General features: G+C 34.3%; 1 protein-coding gene across 1 annotated transcript; it reads right to left on the bottom strand.

Annotated features, from left to right (window-relative positions):
- Window positions 1-6652: 6652 nt before the first annotated feature.
- Window positions 6653-7850, bottom strand: LOC149541198 (uncharacterized). The gene has a single exon (XM_089799848.1). The coding sequence runs from the start codon at window positions 7828-7830 to the stop codon at window positions 6976-6978; it is 855 nt and encodes a 284-aa protein (XP_089655974.1). The 5' UTR covers window positions 7831-7850; the 3' UTR covers window positions 6653-6975.
- Between the last annotated feature and the right edge of the window lie 13169 nt (window positions 7851-21019).

Below are 21019 nucleotides of genomic sequence, written 5' to 3'. Positions count from 1 at the left end.
AGAATTTGTGTTGGCCATAAGTGCTTGACCTTTACCCTTTGAAGAGTTAGGAGTAGAATCCTTGGAAGTACCTAGCACTTTAATCTTATTCTTCTTGAGTAGATTTTCTAACTCATCGATTCTTTTTGTCTTGCAATGATGCTCGTCGTGATTTGGCTTTTTGCAATATGTACAAAAGAGTTTGTCCTTCTTTTCATTACTTCCTTTCTTGTTTGAAGAAGAACTGCCTTGTTGAGAGGAGTCATGTTGTGTCTCAGATTGTGTTTTATGCTTCCACTGCTTCTTCTTATTGTTGCTTTTTCCCCCTTGACTTGATTTGGAATCATCACTAGCCATCAAGGCTTTGGTCTTAGATGACTTGAGAAGGCCAAAATCCACCAAGTGAGATTGTTCAACAATCAGCATGTCTGTAAATCCATCAAAGGAAGGTTTCTAGTAAGCAGATCCCATGGTCAACTTGTGAGTATTAAAACTCGAAACAAAGTTAGCATACTCAAAAGATAGCCGCTTCAGGATGTGATGTATCAACCTATCATCCTTCATGGGATTTCCACAATCATTTAGAAGTGCCCTATACTCATTGACTTTAATGATATAATCCTAAATTGTGTCATAATTCTTAGGTCCAAGAGAAGTAGATCATCCTCAATCTAAAATCCCTTTTCTTCATCCACTTTACCATACAACTGTTCAAGTTTGTCCCAAGCTTCCTTAGATTCTGAACAATTTTTAATGTGGAAGTGAAGATCGCTATGTACACAACTTCTAATTACACCTAAAGCTTATCGGTCATGGCTTGTCCAATCAATGAGTTCTTTAGCATCAATAGGTTTGGTAATTGTACCATCAACATACAAACTATATCCTTTTTCCATTAATCTACTCCATGCAATATCTTTCCATGTAGTATAGTTGCGTGAAGTTAGAGGAGGACATTTAAAACCCATGATGCAAAAATGAAAAGAGCACAATAGAGAGACAAAAAAAACACAGTACACACCCCCCCCTTTTCACTCAATCAAAAGACCCCCCCAAAAAAGATGCTTTGGCACTTTATAAGTAGTGCGTTTACAATGGGCCACTTGTCAAAATGAGCAAAGTGGACTTTCTAATTTGTCTTTTACAACTACCTTATGAGGCTAAAATCTATCACTTAAGCACTATAGCTTAGTTTTACAACAATTCGGAAAAAGAATCAAAGCTTTACAATGCCAAAGAAGGCCTAATTCTAAAAGTGAGAAATTGGTCCACACAACCCTAGAATCTAACTGTAGATTTGGAAAGTAGACAAAAAAACATGCACTTTCAAAAAAAATAAAACCTAAAAAGGTGATCAAATGTGCCCGTACGGAGCTTCTGAAGTTGCAAAAGGTAGGATTATGCAAGTACAGTCACCAAAAAATGAATTTTTTGCAAAATTTGTGCACCAAAACTAGAAAACAACACTACCACTAGAAAATTCAGGAAATTTTACTTGATTTCAAAAAAAATTGTACCTGAATCGGAGTCCAGATGTCTAAGTTACGAGCTCGCAAAGTCAGGCTGCCAAACTGAAAAGTAATCTGGAGAGGGGTCTGGAGGAGAAACTGCAAAGTTAAATTTGATGATCAAATGGTCGTCAATGTAGTTTAAAAACTCCTTTGAATGACGTTCAGACGAGCGTCAAATTTAACACCGTGAAATGATGATGTCAGCAAAAATTTGGCACCTTGATGATGTGGCGCTGATGTGGCAGTATGAATTCTGTATTGTACGAATCATACGAAAAAATTTGATGTGGCGGGGTGACTATGCAGAACGTACTGCTGACTAGGCAGGCTGATTAGGTGGATGAATCAGCTGCAACGTGGAGGGAACGTCATTGAATGACATGTTTGGCCTGCAAATAAAATGAGGACACGTGTATCCCTGTTCAGTGACCACATGTCACTGAAATGTTGCAGGTTTTCAACAGACCACCAGAGAGGTTGCTGATGCCGCTGGTGAAGACTTTTCGAGTGGGGTCATGTTTTGTTTTAGCGTCCCCAGACTGTATTAACAGTCGCCGGAGGTCAGGGTGTTGAGGACTGCACGTTGTTTTTTCCATTGCCAAAAAATGTTTTGCGCTTCCCAAAATTTTGTGGAATGATCCCACATTCATGGGATAGGTTGTGTTGCGCAGGTCCGCAGATAACAAAATGGAAAGAATTCACCAAAGATAGGTGACCGGGCCGATGGAGAAAGTGGCCCCCAGAAATATGTGATGTATTCCTCGGATTATTAAGCCCACAACTTAATAAAGTTCTCCCTGCGAAATAAATTAAATAATCCGCCAAAAAAATAGTAGGCCGAGGGTTGATGGCTAGGTTCTGCAACAAAATTTTCTCTGTCGAATTGGAAAAATAAATCCAAACCGCAAATCGGGCCTCCAGGTTCCGATTTGCAAAAAAAATTTGCTTCACGATCGACTTTGAGCCAAAGTAGGCGTGCTTATAGTCAATTTTCACCAGTTCAGCATTCCGGACGCAATGGAGAGGTCAGATCTAGTGCTAGACGCTCCCAATTTCTGCAGCACTTTGAATTTAGGCTGAGGTGATGAAGCAAGAGGTCTCGAATGGCTTGTGATGAGAAAATCTCCAAGCTCTGATACCATGTAAGAATTTGCCTAAGGGTAAAATTCACCCAAGAACTAAGAACTCAAACACAAGCACAACTGTAGACCAAAAATGGCAAGAGTATGATCAGAATAACAATGTATTCAATAACATGATACAAGAGTACACTAGGAGTGCCTGAATATAAAGGCTACAGGAGAGCTTCTAGAATGCATAGAAGTTAGTATCATGATGTGTCATACAATCAAGAACATGTCCACCAGATATGGATTATCCTCCATTAAGCACGGAAGTAAGTGTGGTGATGAGAGGATAAGCCTAGAAGGGTGGGACATGCAAAACAGTGTTGTAGACACCATGTGCTCAAATAAAGGTGCGTACTCTTATGTTGTCAATATGACAACTCACAAGGTTGCACAAACTCCTAAGTGTCTCATAAATAAGAATAATAAAATAATGCAATATAATTAAATAATGCATTAACCTAAGTAAACTTAAGTAAGTGTAAATAGTAAAGTACGTATTTACACCAACAATAAGGAGTAAATAAGTTATTGCCCACACAAGGTGTAATCATATGTCCACCAAATGTAGATCATCCTCTATTATGCAACGAAGTGCATGTACAACATGTAGAGGATGATAATATGATAAGATCATTAAAGTTGGATCTCACACATAAAGAGGAATGTAATAACAACTATCAACATTAAAGTGAAATTTATCCTACACCACATGAATATATAGGTGTAATTTCTTAGGTGTATCATATGAAAACTAATATACAATAGATACCCTGAGTAAGTTTAAGTAAAGTGTAATTGGTGAATACTTAAGTACAAAAAGGATAATTCACTGATGTATATGTTCTAATTACAAAGGTAGAAGGAGATCACTACTCCAAACTTCTTATTAGAGGCTCACGGCCAATACAACAATAAATACAAATAGGAGCTCACTTCTTTGGACTTGCAAACAAAGGTTTAGTACCATTCTAGTAAGATATTACAAAGAACAATTGAAGACTCACTATCCCAGGGACAAGTTCATGCAACTTTTCAAAATAGATAAAGATAAAGTATCTTGATCATACAAGTATTCTACACAACATTATTAACCTTAGCAACACATTGTTATTGTTATTTCTTTTCTACCACTAGCACAAAAGAAATGAGCCATAAACCAAAGTTTTCTCTTTTGAAACTTTGCATATATATCTTTATTGATTTTCTTACAAAACTCTCTTACTTATTGCAAAGCACTTGTTGTACTTATATATGTAAGATAAATCATTGGAACAATAAAGAACTTGTCAAGTACCTATTGCAAAGTACTTGTCTTACCTATTGTAAAACACTTGTTGTACTTACATACGTATGATGGCCATGGCAACAACAAATTATCATGTCACATGCAAAAGTAGTTGGACCAAAATAGAGAACACACCTAAACCTGATAAGAGATGAACATCAAATACATAGGTTACAAAAAAGAAAAAAAATCATATGGCTAAGAAAAAGACATTAATTGCAATACCAAAATGAAAAAATGGAGTATGATTTACACCATGAGAGAAAGAGACCATAAACACATTACTTAGAGCCCAATACCAATTTCACAATAATTGGAACAACTTCCATAGCCATTTCAAATGTGTAGAAACACAATATCCAAATAATGTCATCACTTGTCACCTATATACACACCTCCACATAGCATGGTAGATCTACACCCCAATTGAAAAATTATCTATAGAGTCCACATCAAAAGTCATTACAACACGTTTCTAGACCAAACCAAAAACTAATAATAACATTAACACTTAAAAAGCATTATTTTGGATCACTAGAAAATGCTACAACTAAGACTAAAAGTTAAATCACATCTTCATATCTTCAACCTTAATTTTTGGAGGAGAAACCATTAAGATCAGCAGACAACCATTGACTTCCATAGATAAAGATAAATTATCTTGATAATACAAGTAGTTTACACAACATTGTTAACCTCGGCAACACATTGTTATTGTTATCGTTATTTCTTTTCTACCACTAGCGCAAAAGAAACGAGCCATAAACCAAAGTTTTCTTTTTTGAAACTTTGCATATATATCTTCATTGATTTTCTTACAAAACTCTCTTACGTATTGCAAAGCACTTGTTGTACTCATATATGTAAGATAAATCATTGGAACAACAAAGAACTTGTACCTATTGCAAAGCATTATGTAAGATGGCCATGGCAACAACAAATTAGCGTGTCACATGCAAAAGTATTTGGACCAAAATAGAGAACATGCCTAATATGGACCCAACCTGATAAGAGATCAATTGAATACATCGTTTACATAAAGAAAAAAATCGTATGGATAAGACAAAGGCAATAAATGCAATACTTAAATTTAAAAATGAAGTATGATCGACATCATGAGAGAAAGAGACCATAAACACATTACTTAGAGTCCAATGCCAATTTCACAATAATTGGAACAACTTCCATAGCCATTTCAAATGTGTAGAAACACAATATCCAAATAATCACATCACTTGTCACCTATATACACACCTCCACACAGCATGGTAGATCTACACCCCAATTGTAAAAGGCGAACAATTATCTATAGAGTCCACTTTAAAAGTCATCACAACACATTTCTAGACCAAACCAAAATCTAATAATAACATTAACACTTAAAGACTTTATTTGGATCACTAGAAAACGCTACAACTAAGACTAAAGTTAAATACAATTCAAATCACATCTTCATATCTTCAACCATAATTTTTGGAGGAGAAACCATTAACATCAGGAGAGAACCACTGACTTCCATACTAAGAAAATAACTCTGAACTTGAATTAACAAACAATATTCCCACAATCTCCACAATACATGTTTTTCTTCCACTCTTTTGTGATGTGCAACCTTATACCTTTCCGAACAAATGGATACACCTGAATATAGGTGTAAAAAGAAATAACTCCAACACCTCTGCAACACAGTTTTTGACATCCATGACAAGGAACAACAAGACATATATTTGCAACAATTTTTCAAGATGGAGGTTTTCTGCAAACTTCGTGTCTAAATATGTTTGGTTGCAGCTATCTATGATGATTCAGTTTAATCCATTTGGACTAGTTATAAACTTGATTTTGGAAATCTTCCAATTGTTGGTATTATTATTATTATTTTAATTTTCTTGCTAATTTTCATTTTTGTGAGTTAATTGCCTCCATCGGAGATGATGTGGTGGGTGGTTGCTTTAAGGATTCGCTCAGAAAATTTGGTAGTTTGCTGGCAGATGTTCCTTCTCATATGGTCACTGATGCAATTGATAGATTTTTGAGATTGTACATCATTTTTTACCATAATGATCATCATCCTAATGTTCCAGACTGCTCCACCTCTTGTCATTTCTTTCGAGCCACTTTCTTCTCATCATTCCATTGTGAATTTGTTGCACGTTTCAATTTTGCAAAATAGTGCCTCCTTATTAGGTGTGGTACATGTTCTAAAAATTAGATTAGAATAATAAAAAGGGTTTTAGATGATTATCAAATTTTGTTAAATCTATGTAAATAATAATGAACTGTGTTTCATATTTGCGGTGTATTGCTATATGAGAAGAATATTTGCAAAATACTTTTATTCGGAGATGTTACCTGAGCACTATGTTGGTGCTAAACCCTCTTTATAGCGTTGTATTGTATTGACCGATGTGGATTTTACAGTTTGTTCGAGTTCTTGTTATGCTCTTGGCAAAGATTGTTGGCCAAGATTTTTCTTTTGTGACAATATTTCTTAGATGTTAAAAAATAAGATTTCAATAATAAAAAAGGTGATTTACAATATAGATCATCAAATCTACAGTACTAGTTTGTGAAGCGATTGTTAAATTTATGTGGGTTTTGTTTTCAAGATATTTAAAAAAATTGAAATACTGTCATGCTTCATATGACCTGTGTATTTCTGGAAAAATATTTGCAAAATACTTTTATTTGAAGATATTATGGATAAAGATTCTTTTACTAAAATATAAAAACAAAGGAACACTTGATTTTCTGAAAATTAAAAACTTTTGAATTCAGTTGGATGGCTTTCATTCTCTCTCTGATGCTTGGAACATTGAAACTGGAAAAGCATGCAAACCAACTGAATCTAAAACTTTCTGATAAATCCTCATTGCAACCCCAACCTTCACACTATAACTAAAATGGAATAAGAGCCCATGTTGCAAAAACTATTACTCAAAGCTATTAGATTTCTACAATCTAGTTGGTTGACAGGTTTTATGTAAATATTACATCTGAAGAAAACCCTTCTCTTCCATTGAGCACCAGAAGAAAACATTCGATAAATACCAGAAAGTTTACAGAAATCTCAAGAGAAATCCCACGGCAATACTTCTTCACCATTACTCACTTCACAGTCCTCCACAGCTGACTGATGTTGGGCCAAGTTGAATAGAGTAGTGTGATGATAATCCTGCACAACATCTAATCCTTGAAGCTCACAATTAGAAGAAGGGGTCTCTTTCATCAATGTCATTTCTCCTTGTGAACAATGCACATAATTAATTTTTTCTCCTTCAGAAAAAGAGTTAAAATCAGTACCTGAATATTGGGTTGGTGCAAAACCCTCCTTTCCTTTCCCAAGCTTTTGTAAGTCTTGTATGGCAAAGGCTGAAGAAGAAGAAGAAGAGAAGAGCTCAGTATCCACTCCAAAGTTGCTTCTTTTGTCCAAAACAATGCCTCTACTTTGACAACAAGTGCTACTTAAACTGAAAAACCTAGAAAGGTGTGTTGACAATGCCTTTGCATAGTTAGGGTTGCAAATATGGGTATTCTCCATTGTAGTTTTTGGAAGAGAAGAAGAAGAAGAAGAGTTGTTCTTGTCATGAGAAGAGACGGAAGATGCAGCAGCCAGAGCTGCAATCTTAATATCTTGTGGTGAAGAAGAGGAAGGAGGAGGAGATGACTGAATGAGGTGGGGGAAATTGAGAAAGGCAGAATAACCTCTGAAGGAAAAAGCAGCAACATCATGAGCACGGGCAGCCATTTCAGGGGTGGGAAAAGAGCCCAACCAGATCCTTGAATTCTTTTTGGGTTCTCTTATTTCAGACACCCATTTCCCCCATTTGCGTTTTCTGACTCCCTTATAAACTGGATGCCTCGTTCCCTGCCCACCACATGGTGATGATGAACTTTCAGTGCATTTCTTCTCCTTCTTCTTCATCACTACACAAGTTCAGGAGATCATGGGTTTCTCTTTGCTTTTATCTGAAACCACAAGGCAACTCTTATATACACAAATATCACCAATAATTAGGTTGCTGGGCATTCCTTTGCTTTTTTAATGCATGGCCCATTTTTTCCTCTACGTCGTTTTCTTTTCCCTTCAAATGTGAAAATTTGAAATGCAAATCTGTTTCCTTGTTTTGGAACTTATGTCCTGAATTTGTGCATATTTCTTTATCCCCTTCCTTTCTCATATTGGTTGCCTGTAATTGTTTCCTTATGGATGCGTTCCCTTAGTTTTTTTTTTTTCTCTTTTTTCAAAGAATTCTACTTCTACTTTGGAAAACAGAACAGAGTTTGACAAGCGAGACAGGCTAACTATATAAAATGTAAAAGGGAATCATGACATCATAATAGAGCATAGAAAACTCAATGCCCTAAAAGTCAAAATTCGATTTCCTTCCCTTTCAAGATATTGTGTCTTGGTGAAAGAGTATCTTACTAGTTCGAGGTAAAACTTCGTATTTAAATTTTAGTATCATTTGATCAGACAAATTATGTATATAACTGTGGAGTTTGGAGAAGCAAAAGAGTGTGGAGCTGGAGAAGAAAAGAGAAAGAGTGAGCTTGATTTGGTTTGATGGTTGATTTTAGTATCAAAATTTTATTTATGTATATATTTTTTATTTCTTTATGAAAGAGTATCTTATTAGTTTGAGGTAAATTTTCATATTTCATATTAAAAGATATTATTTCATGTCATTCTAAGTTTATTATCACATCTTCTCACCACCTAAGTATATAACTGTGGAGTTGGAGAAGCAAAAGAATGAGGTTGGTTTGGTCTTGATGGTTGATTTTAGTATCAAAGTTTTATTTATTATATTTTAGCATTGCATGGAATATCATAGCACTTTTCACTCGTCATTCAATTCATTAAATATATAACATCAATACACCTTAAATGCAACAAATATCTATTAATTATCATAAATGTGTATTTTATAAACAAAAATTGATCAATAATTGAAAATATATATTTGTTATAGTTAAAATAACATATATTATATTAAATATAATATATACCCAACATAAATAGCACTAGGAAAAAAGATACCCCCACCCGTGATCAAGAGCTTACTGAGATCAAGGAGTGTTGCCCAGTTATGGAATTGTTCCAATGCTATAAGCCACGGTTAATGTTTTGACACTTGCCTCATTTTAATCATTGAAATGCTATTTTTATCTCTGATTTTTTTGTATGTTTCTAAACCTTCATGTCTTCGGCTTGTTCCCAACTCCACATAGCACTTGGAATTTTTAAAATTTGGCTTCTGAGCTCCAAATTATCACAGATTAATGTTGAGACCCAAAACACGTGTTTTCAAATCTATCATTAACCATTAACCTCTCAAAGGTTAATGATAACTTTCAAATCACGCATTTTGGAGTAGGTTAATTAACCTCTCCAAAAATGCATTTTTCTTAACCTCTTAAATAGGTTAATGATAACTTTCAAAACACGCGTTTTGGAGTAGGTTAATTAACCTCTCCAAAAACACGTATTTCTTAACCTCTATGAGGCAGTTTTTAACTTGTGTCACATGTAAGTTTTAAAACAAAGTGGCAGTTGTGATTCAATGGCATTATCAAAGAGGAGGAAAAACACTCGAGAAAGCAAGAGATATGAAGTATAATGGCAAGGATTCAGTCAAAGAAATTCTATCGGGCATGATTAAAATTGTAACAAAAGAAGAAGATATTATTAGAGCCAAATTGGGGGCTCTGTATTTTTTCCTGCGGTGAATTACAGTGAAGAAATTAGTGCAATAATTGCACGGGCGTTGTCTTGATCGTATGATGGGGGTGAGGTCATTGTTGCACATCAGCCTCATTGTTCAGAATGATATCTAGCTACGTGTGATGCATGGTTAGTGTCAATTTTGCACCCGCTTCACCTCCATGTCAAATCAAACATTTAATCGAGCATTAGAGAATTCATATAAGAGAAATAAGATAGAATTAAGCGCAAACCAAAATGGCGAAAACCTAAAAATCTAAAATGCTTCCATACATGAATCCCAAGGCTTGAGTTGCAGATATGAAAGTAAGAGTCTCCAAAGAGCTGCCAAGTCGAGCATATAAGTCTCCACTTTGAGGCGATGATTGTGTAAACGATTGATTCGCACTCGCAATGAAGGTATTGAATATCCCATGAAAAGACATAAGCCAAGTCATCTCATGCTGGTACAAAAATGTAATTAAGGAAATACACTATCTGTCTAAGGAAGAAAGTGTGGGTTGTTTGACAGAAAGCCTCGAAGGTTCATGGAAATTTAACAAGCATGGATGACACATGAAAATCATTTGACAGAATGTCACGAGTTTTGTGAAATTTATATATAGATGGACGTGATGGGTGAGCCTTCACACTAAAGGCAGAGACTTCGAAGGATTTGTTTGAATGGAAGACAGCACTAGAACAGGCTTTAGCTCAGGCACCCAATGCAGTCCTTGTTATGGGGGAGAATGGCATATTTCAAAATGACTCAGCTGATGCAACAGAAGAATCTGGAGAACATTGGAGGGACAAGCGGCCTATGAAGTCTTTAGTTGTGGGCAGGCCGATTCTTCTTGCATTGGAGAATATCGATGGAAGTCCTTCTTTCCTAAAGAAAGCTTTATGCTTCATTGAGCAATATTAAGTTAAAATAGAAGGTATTTTGCATTAGTCTGCAGATGTTGATGAGGTGGATCATCGGGTCCATAAATATGAGCAAGGAAAGAATAAATTTTCACCAAAAGAAGATGCTCACGTTGTGGGTGACTGCATCAAACATGTGTTGAGGGAGCTACCATCATCACCAATACTAGTCCCATGCTATACTCCACTACTTGAAGCACATAGAATGGAAAGCCAGGACGCTCGGATTGGCACATTTCCTAAGCCAAATTGCCGATTACCGCAAAAGGTTTTGAAGATTATGCATGTTGTGTCATCACATATGCCACAGAACTAGACGACAGCATCTGCAGTTGCAGCTTGTAGGGCATCTTTGCTCCTAAGGCCTCTTTTGGCAGTGAGAGCTCAACTGATGATGAAGTATTGCAGATACAAGAAGATGGATTTCATGATGCACAGAATGACCTTGAGGCTGAGGAGGGGCCTTCTTTGAGAGAGATTGTTGAGTATTATATCGATGATAGGTGGAACAAGAGCGCCACTCAAACAACAAAAGCCATTGCAGAAGTGGAGAAGCCATTGCCAGAGAAAAAGATTATAGTTTTCGATGACGACGAGGAGGTGTTGTCTGCCCATGATATTATTCAATCAATGGGGTGCAGTTCATTACAGTGCAGTAGAATAATGGATTCAAATTCTTGGGGTGAGAGCATAAAATGCATGAAGAAATGTCCTCCTCCACAATCCATGATAACCCAAATGGGCATTACGAAAAATCAGTGCATATCGACATTACAATACCTCACCTTAAAGAAGAAGAGAAGAGCAATGGTGATATGAAGATGCAACATGAAAGTACATACAACATAGCAAAAAGTGGTGAACCATTTGCCACCTTTCCTTCACTTGTGATTAAGATGTAGGCATATTGGAGCATCCTGTAGATGGTATACATGAACTTGGGAAGGTCGTTGTGTTTGAACTTTAGCTCACATATAATCTATCAGGGATCAATAAGGATCGATTATTCAATCATCCCCTCAAAATATTTAAGGTTCAAGGTTCAGAGCATATAGGTTAATTTTGTTGAGGTTAATTAACCTCACCCAAATCACGTATTTGGGAGGTGGTTATTAACCACGAAGAGATATTTATTAACCTCTGTGTCTATATAAGGACACCTATTGGCTTTGTAAAGGGAATTTTTGGCTTTGGAAAAAGGGAGCACTATGCCAAAATTTTGGTTAGGAGATGATATTTGGAAAGTATGTACATATTTTGTCTTTGTAATCAAAAATTCCTATTAGGTTCTTGGTGCAAGAAAATAAAGGAACGTGCAATTTGAGTTCTCTTCTTCTGAATCTAAATTGTTAGAAATGTTGATTCTCTTTGTAGTGAGCATGCTCATGATATGGCGTAGATGTTTATGAATCTATGGATCAGCATTGTGCTAGTAATAGTTTTCAAGCGTAGATCTTGATTGTTGTTATTAGCGGTTTTAATTTAGTAGTTCGGGAAAGCCTTGGAGTCATGTGGTGCATTCTTCATCATGAGCTTTCTCACCTTTTAATTTTGTATTTATTCGAAAAGCTTTAAAATTATATCATACGAGGGAGCTGCCCCTCTAGACACAGAGGAAGGCTACATACCAAGGGCCTATCCAACTGTTGTGAACGGTTTGCCACACACTCCATTGGGAAAATTCTACTGTGACAAATATGTTTACCAACAGATTTTTGGCGACTCCGCTGGGGAGACTGAACAAGAAAGATTAACAATCGCCTGTAATGAAGCACAATGGTGCTACCACATGAGAACATTTTTTCAGTTCTCCAACCAAACCTTGGCTTCCAAGACTCCCAAGAGGATATTATTTTAGACTTGAACACTCTAGCCTGGAGGTGTAGACGAAGTGCTCAACAATACCATCTAGTGAATCAAGTTCTTGAAGAAGAAGAAGAGTTTGAAGAAATCTTGCGAAGGGCTCCTATTGGTCAAAACGTTGTAGTCATAGAAAGAATCGTAGTCATTTCAAGAAGAAATAGGCAAAATCTTGGTCACATCCAAAACCAAGTGAACAATAATCAATAACATGGTTGATAAAAGGGACCTTCCCTGGAATGAAGGTTGGCAACTCTATTTTAAAGATTGATTATCGGTGACTCTATTTGAAGGTGGAAATTCAGAATTATGGTTTGGTGCAAAAGAAAAGTTGAAAGTGACAGTGATAGCGATAGTGATGATGAATACTTTTCACATCCCAAGAAATAGATTCCTGATGAGACTCTGCAAGTTGAATTTTTGAAGAATTTCTATGGCAGTAGGAGGCTAGATCCTAAAATGGTTCATCCCCACTTACTTCAAGTTTTTCAAAAGATTGAAGAAGAGGATGGAAAGGATTATGGTTTTCTTTTTCATGATTAAGAATTCTTTTTGGAAAAAGATTTAGTGTATAAAGATAAAGAAGTCTTTGCTGAAGAATGTGCTTCATCTAAACCAACAATGAGGAATACTAAAAATGTCTCTCATGAACCTGTCTCTTAGCAAAATCAGATTTTTATTGATCCTAAGCAGGCTTGCTTCTTGAAGAGTTTCTACAGTGGATGGAAACTAGATCCAAAAAAGATTCATCCATCTTTGCTCCAAACTTTGCAAAAGATAGAAGAAGAAGAGGGTAACGATTATCAATTTTTCTCTCGCAAGCCCAAATCATTTTTAGAAATAAGTTCCACATGTGATTATAAGGACTTTTATTAGAAAAATGATTCATGTGACTCAAATATGGATAATGGTGGTCAAACAAGTTTCCCAACACTTGCACCTATTTCTCATCGAAATCATGCTTACATTGATCCTAATCAGGTGGAATTCTTAAAAAGCTTCTATGGCAATGCATGCTTGGATCCTGACAAAGTACATACTTCTTTACTTCACACACTGCAAGAACTTGAAAAAGAAGACCCATGCAAGAATTATTTTATTGGTAGTAGAACATCTCCCAATACAAATGTTAGAAAAGACTCATCTAATTCTTCATGCATGAAAGAAGACAGTGATTCTACGTCTAATGATGGAGATGGTTGGGAAATAAAGTCTATTGGAAAAGATGGGTTTGCTAATGTATCAAGGCATGACTGTAAAAATTTTCAAACCAAGGAGAGAGTATTCCATCATCTCAATCCTAATGAGAAAGAAATAGAAATATCAGAATCTCAAGAAACTATGCAACATATGATTGATGATGAGGAAAATGTGGATCAAGGTGAATTTCATACAACTTTTATTCCTTCTTGGTGCCTCGATGTTTCAGATGATGACTTCCTATGTGGAGAAAATATTCCAAATCATCCTTCGATGACCATTCATGATGATGAATCTATTGATGATATTGATACTTTAGATGTCATAGAGCAATCTGAAACTACTACCATTGATGGAGATAAAAGCAGCCATGAACTTCTACAAATATTTACTTTCCCTGAGGAAATGAAGACCTTTACATTTGATGATATTGATGCACTTGTGATTAAATGATCGACTGATGAAAAAGTTATAAATCAGCTTCTAGTGGAAGAAGATGAACCGTGTAACCTTAATTCTTTATCATGCATGCCAACTTTCACACTTCATGAAAGATGTCTTGGAGAAAAAATGATGATTCAAGAGGGGATAGATATCATTGAACATATTGAATATGAAAGCTATATGAATATGAAGACAATTTCCTCTATTCCAATAGAAGTGAAATTAAATTCCAATGGATCATTCAAAGTTCCAAGGAAATCCTCTTTTTGAGTCTTTTCATCAAATAGGAAATTCTATGCTAAAGAACTACTATGAGAAGAATAACCATGATGAAGAAAGTAATGAGTTAGCAGGGGATCTCATGGAGGAATCTAGTGAAGAAAACTCTTATGATGTATTTACTCCAAGATTGTGTTCAAAATCTTTGGATGGTAAATTTCTCTATGAAGGTAATGTTTACTTAAATCCTTTATTCATAGAGAAAGGAATTTCTATTGATGATTCTCAAGTTGGTATTCGAAGAAAAGGTTTGATGGCTATAACTCCTCAAGTTGCTTCACACCATAGATTATATGAAGGAAATACAATATGAGGTTTGATATCTTTGAGTCTTAATCACCAGAAGGATCTTCAAAAGGAGGATTTTGATATTAATGGAAGGGAAATTGAAGTGATGACCAACCATGTTGACCATGATATCAGTATAACTTCGGAGTACCTAAGACTTCAAGATGATCTTTTGGAAGATAAGGAAGAAGAAATGGATCATGAGAAGATTCAATATAATATTGATGTGCATCTAAGTTGGAATAATTTTACAGAAGATTCAACCAAGATCGTGGTAATGAAAAAATAAGAGGGTTCACCAAGCACAGGAAAAGATTAGAAATGCATTCAGAAACTTGAGAATCTTATACTTCAACTCTTTGAAAATGAAATTATCAATGACATGCAATAGGAAGCAGAGTTGATTTCTAAGTTTGAGATTTTTGATGAAACCTAGTTATTTGGATATACTTTTTCATCCAGAGATATATGGCATGCTAGGAATCTCAGAGTTAGAATTCAAGGCGCACACTTATATTCGAACTCATGGAAGCTTAAGAATTTTCATATGTTGGTACACCATGGTATTTATTTTCCCCAGTCAGTGAATGGATTTGCATGATTATACCTTGAGTCACTGGAGGTAGGGAAACCTACCTTGTATATAGTCTACTTAGGAGTTTTTGTTGTGCCTAGTTTGCTTTCAGTTGTCTGGTTTTTGGTGCTAGTTTTCTCCCTTTTGCAAAGTGATCCCTCAAGTGACTCTATAGCCCCAATGGATAAGGCATTGTTTTAATTATTCTAGATTTGAGCTTCGTCCTTGTTATTCCTTGTCCCCAGTCAGAGCTAGTTATTGCTCGGTTATAGAATTGTTCCAATGCTATAAGCCACGGTTAATGTTTTAACACTTGCCTCATTTTAATCATTGAAATGCTATTTTTATCTCTGATTTTTTTGTATGTTTCTAAACCTTTATGTCTTCGGCTCGTTCCCAGCTCCACACAGCACTTGGAATTTTTAAAATTTGGCTTCTGAGCTTCAAATTATCACAAGTTAATGTTGAGACCCAAAACACGTGTTTTCAAATCTATCATTAACCATTAACCTCTCAAAGGTTAATGATAACTTTCAAATCACGCATTTTGGAGTAGGTTAATTAACCTCTCCAAAAATGCATTTTTCTTAACCTCTTAAATAGGTTAATGATAACTTTCAAAACACGCATTTTGGAGTAGGTTAATTAACCTCTCCAAAAACACATATTTCTTAACCTCTATGAGGCAGTTTTTAACCTATGTCACATGTAAGTTTTAAAACAAAGTGGCAATTATGATTCGATGGCATTATCAAAGAGGAGGAAAAACACTCGAGAAAGCAAGAGATATGAAGTATAACGGCAAGGATTCAGTCAAAGAAATGCTATCGGGCATGATTAAAATTGTAACAAAAGAAGAAGATATTATTAGAGCCAAATTGGGGGCTCTGTATTTTTGCTTGCGGTGAATTACAGTGAAGAAATTAGTGCAATAATTGCACGGGCATTGTCTTGATCATATGATGGGGGTGAGGTCATTGTTGCATATCAACCTCATTGTTCATAATCATATCCAGCTACGTGTGATGCATGGTTAGTGTCAATTCTGCTCTCGCTTCACCTCCATGTCAAATCAAACATTTAATCAAGCATTAGAGAATTCATATAAGAGAAATAAGATAGAACTAAGCGCGAACTAGAATGGTGAAAACTTGAAAATCTAAAATGCTTTCATACATGAATCCCAAGGCTCAAGTTGCAGATATGAAAGTAAGAGTCTCCAAAGAGCTGCCAAGCCAAGCATATAAGTCTCCACTTTGAGGCGATGATTGTGTAAATGATTGATTCGCACTTGCAATGAAGGTATTGAATATCCTATGAAAAGACACAAGCCAAGTCATCTCATGCTGGTACAAAAATGTAATTAAGGAAATACACTACCTGTCTAAGGAAGAAAGTGTGGGTTGTTTGACAGAAAGCCTTGAAGGTTCATGGAAATTTAACAAGCATGGATGACGCATGTAAATCATTTGACAGAATGTCACGAGTTTTGTGAAATTTATATATAGATGGACGTGATGGGCGAGCCTTCAAACTGAAGGCAGAGACTTTGGAGGATTTGTTTGAATGGATGATAGCACTAGAACAATCTTTAGCTCAAGCACCCAATGCAATCCTTGTTATGGGGCAGAATGGCATATTTCGAAATGACTTAGCTAATGCAACAGAAGAATCTGGAGAACATTGGAGGGATACGTGGCCTGTGAAGTCTTTAGTTGTGGGTAGGCTGATTCTTCTTGCATTGGAGAATATCGATGGAAGTCCTTCTTTCCCGAAGGAAGCTTTATGCTTCATTAAGAAATATTAAGTTAAAATAGAAGGTATTTTGCGTCTGTCTGCAGATGTTGATGAGGTGGATCATCGGGTCCATAAATATGAGCAAGGAAAGAATAAATTTTCACCAAAAGAAGATGCTCACGTTGTGGGTGACTACATCAAACATGTGCTAAGGGAGCTACCATCATCACCAGTGCTAGCCCCATGCTATACTCCACTACTTGAAGCACATAGAATGGAAAGCCAGGAGGCTCGGATTGGCACATTTCCTAAGCCAAATCGCCGATTAGCACAAAAGGTTTTGAAGATGATGCATGTTGTGTCATCACATACGTCACAGAATCGAACAAAAGCATCTACAGTTGTAGCTTGTAGGGCATCTTTGCTCCTAAGGCCTCTTTTGGCAGTGCGAGCTCAACTGATGATGAAGTATTGTAGATACAAGAAGATGGATTTCATGATGCACAGAATGACCTTGAAGCTAAGGAAGGGCCTTCTTTGAGAGAGATTGTTGAGTATTGTATTAGTGACAGGTGGAACAAGAGTGCCACTCAAACAACAAAAGCCATTGCAGAAGTGGAGAAGCCATTGCCAGAGAAAAAGATAATAATTTTCGGTGACGAGGAGGAGGTGTTGTCTACCCATGATATTATTCAATCAATGGGGTGCAATTCGTTACAGTGCAGTAGAATAATGGATTCAAATTCTTGGGGTGAGAGCATAAAATGCATGAAGAAATGTCCTCCTCCACAATCCATGATAACCTAAACGGGCATTATGAAAAATCAATGCATATCGACATTACAATACCTCACCTTAAAGAAGAAGAGAAGAGCAATGGTGATATGAAAATGCAGCGTGAAAGTACATACAGCGTAGCAAAAAGTGGTGAACCATTTGCCACCTTTCCTTCACTTGTGATTAAGATGTAGGCATATTGGAGCATCCTATAGATGGTATACATGAACTTGGGAAGGTCATTGTGTTTGAACTTTAGCTCACATATAATCTATCAGGGATCAATAAGGATTGATTATTCAATCATCCCCTCAAAATATTTAAGGTTCAAGGTTTAGAGCATATAGGTTAATTTTGTTGAGGTTAATTAACCTCACCCAAATCACGTATTTGGGAGGTGGTTATTAACCATGAAGAGGTAGTTATTAACCTTTGTGTCTATATAAGGACACCTATTGGCTTTGTAAAGGGACTTTTTCGATTTGGAAAAAGGGAGCACTATGCTAAAATTTTGGTTAGGAGATGATATTTGGAAGCTATGTACAGATTTTGTCTTTGTAATCAAAAATTCCTATTAGGTTCTTGGTGCAAGAAAATAAAGGAACGTGCAATTTGAGTTCTCTTCTTCTAAATCTAAATTGTTAGAAATGTTGATTCCCTTTGTAGTGAGTGTGCTCACAATATGGTGTAGATGTTTATGAATCTGTGGATCAGCATTGTGCTAGTAATAGTTTTCAAGCGTAGATCTTGATTGTTGTTATTAGCAGTTTTAATTTAGTAGTTAGGGAAAGCCTTGGAGTCATGTGGTGCATTCGTCATCATGAGCTTTCTCACCTTTTAATTTTGATTTGATATTTATTTGAAAAGCTTTAAAATTATATCATACGAGGGAGCTGCCCCTCTAAACGCAGAGGAAGGCCGCATACCAAGGGCCTATCCAACTGTTGTGAATGGTTTGCCACACACTTTTTTGGGAAAATTCTACTGTGACAAATCTGTTTACCAACAAGGAGGCGGCAAGCAAGTTGACTGAGCTCGAGATCAACACTGCTGAAATGTTAAGAGACATTGTTTGAGTGCCCTGGCCTTTTGTGGGCTGTCCTGGTTTTTTGGCATCTCTCCATGGCTTTTTCCTATTTTTTTCTTTTTTAAGGAGTTCTTCTTTTTGTTTAGGGTCTCTGTAGCCTTTTTCGTTGCACTGTTTGACTGTACTTTCTTTGTTCAGGTTTCAGGGTCCTTTTAAAGCCTATTTTCTTTAATCAAAAACATATATTATATTAAATATAACTTATACCCAACATAAATGAACCAATACATGTGTAATCAACATCTTTTTAGTACTTGCTGGTAGGCTAAGTACTATTGTGATACTTTTTGGATTTTATTCTTTAACGAGTGATTAAAAAGTTTTTGATTTCTATGACTTAAAATTAATTGATTTTAAAAAAATATGTTGCATAACATAGATGCATGATTATTAACATTAAAATTTTAAGAAATTATTTTTCTAAGATTTGATTGGTTGAATCTCTTATATTGGAGAGTTAGTTTTTATTCAGGTAATATGATTCATTTATGTTTAATAATTTTTAATATAAATGATTTGGTTCAATTTTTTTATATTTTAATATTCTACTTTTTTATAATATAATATTTGTAATTCAATTAAAAATACTAAAAATATATCTTTAGTATATTATATAATAATTTAAGAAAAACTATTATATATTATTATTATTTATATTTTAATATTATAAAAATATTATTATTATTTATTTTAATATATTTCTAATACAATATTATTAGATGACATATATACAATAGAACATATATATTAATAATTATATTTATAAATAAAATTATAATTATAATTAATTAAATTTAGAGAACATTAAAATAATTTAATTATTTTAATATTAAAATATTTTTGTTAATATAAAAGTGTGTTAGTCTTTTCTCTTATCATATCATACTTTATATTATGCCTTAAAAATTTTTAAACTAAATAATAATTATGGAATTGTTTGAATTATTTGAATTTTAATTTAATATACAAGTTAACTCTTTTATTATTTAAAATGTGAAGTGATGAAAATCTTAGTTTATTTATCCTTGAATTTTTATGTACTCAATCCAAGATTTAAACTATTTACCCAAGTACACACTACTACTTGTGACACTTGTTAGTATTTGTCAAAGTTTTCTTAACAAGTTCTTAATAAATCTTATTCCAACCAATTATCATTAAAAAAATTTATTCATAAAAGGTTTTTTTTTTAATTTAATTTAAATGTGTGAATTTTTTAAGTAATGAATTGATTAAAAACAATTTTAAAAAATTAAAAAAGAAATAAGTATTTAAAAAATGATATAAATAATGTAATATTTTTATTTTTCTATAATAATGCAAATTTATTATTATTATTTTATTATAAAATTATGTTTGATAATTTTATTTATATATTAAAACAAATTATTGATGTATTTATTATTTTATATAATATTTTTCTTATTTGAATTTTAAAATTATATATTATTAGATTGAATATTATAATTTTAACTATATCAAATATTATATTATGGTTATATTATTTTTTCTAATTATAACTAATTATTGGGCAAATACTAGTCATTAGGTGGCACTTTTTTATTAAGTATATAATTCTTTAAATGACACACTAATAGTAGATAACAATGATAATTTTATTTGGAAAAAAATGTTATTTATTTGGGTTGTTAATGAATTCTTTTTATATTTTAATACAACATTTGCTATAGGCTCTCATGTGTTCAAGTATTGATTGATTTTGACCAACATTTGAAATTTTCTTTTAATTTAGACTTAGATTATTTAATTACAGTATCTAGTATAAATGTATTGCAAGATTGGACAATATAATTATAAGTTGGTGTACAACTATTAGCCCCTCTCTCTATAAAGTTATCATACTTTCATTATTTTTTAGGTTGTTCTTAAAACTAATATTTCATTTTAAAAATGCTAAATTTTGGGGTTTTAGAATAACTTCTAGCTATACTTAATCAAAGACTCCTTAAAATTTTAGTTCAAAGATATTTCTTAAAAAATAGGTAGCTTTGATATTTTGCCTCTTAAAATATGTAGCTTTGATCTTTAAATAGATATGTTATGTGATAGAGGATTGATGTATCCTTAATAATAAGAAGTTTGAAGTTCATTGCTCTAAGTATTAGAAAAGTCTATAGGTTGGATAACAAACATTATTTTTCTTTTCGTTCACATGTAACATTATATTGCTAATAGTGGGTGATGTTAATTCTTTGACTTGATGACTAGACAACAGT

Source organism: Cupressus sempervirens, chromosome 9 (assembly GCF_028749045.1).
Source record: "Cupressus sempervirens isolate cs-2001-9-10 chromosome 9, ASM2874904v1, whole genome shotgun sequence".
NCBI lineage: Eukaryota > Viridiplantae > Streptophyta > Pinopsida > Cupressales > Cupressaceae > Cupressus > Cupressus sempervirens.
The sequence above is the reverse complement of the archived record's forward strand: the minus strand, read 5'-3'. Positions and strand labels throughout refer to the sequence as shown.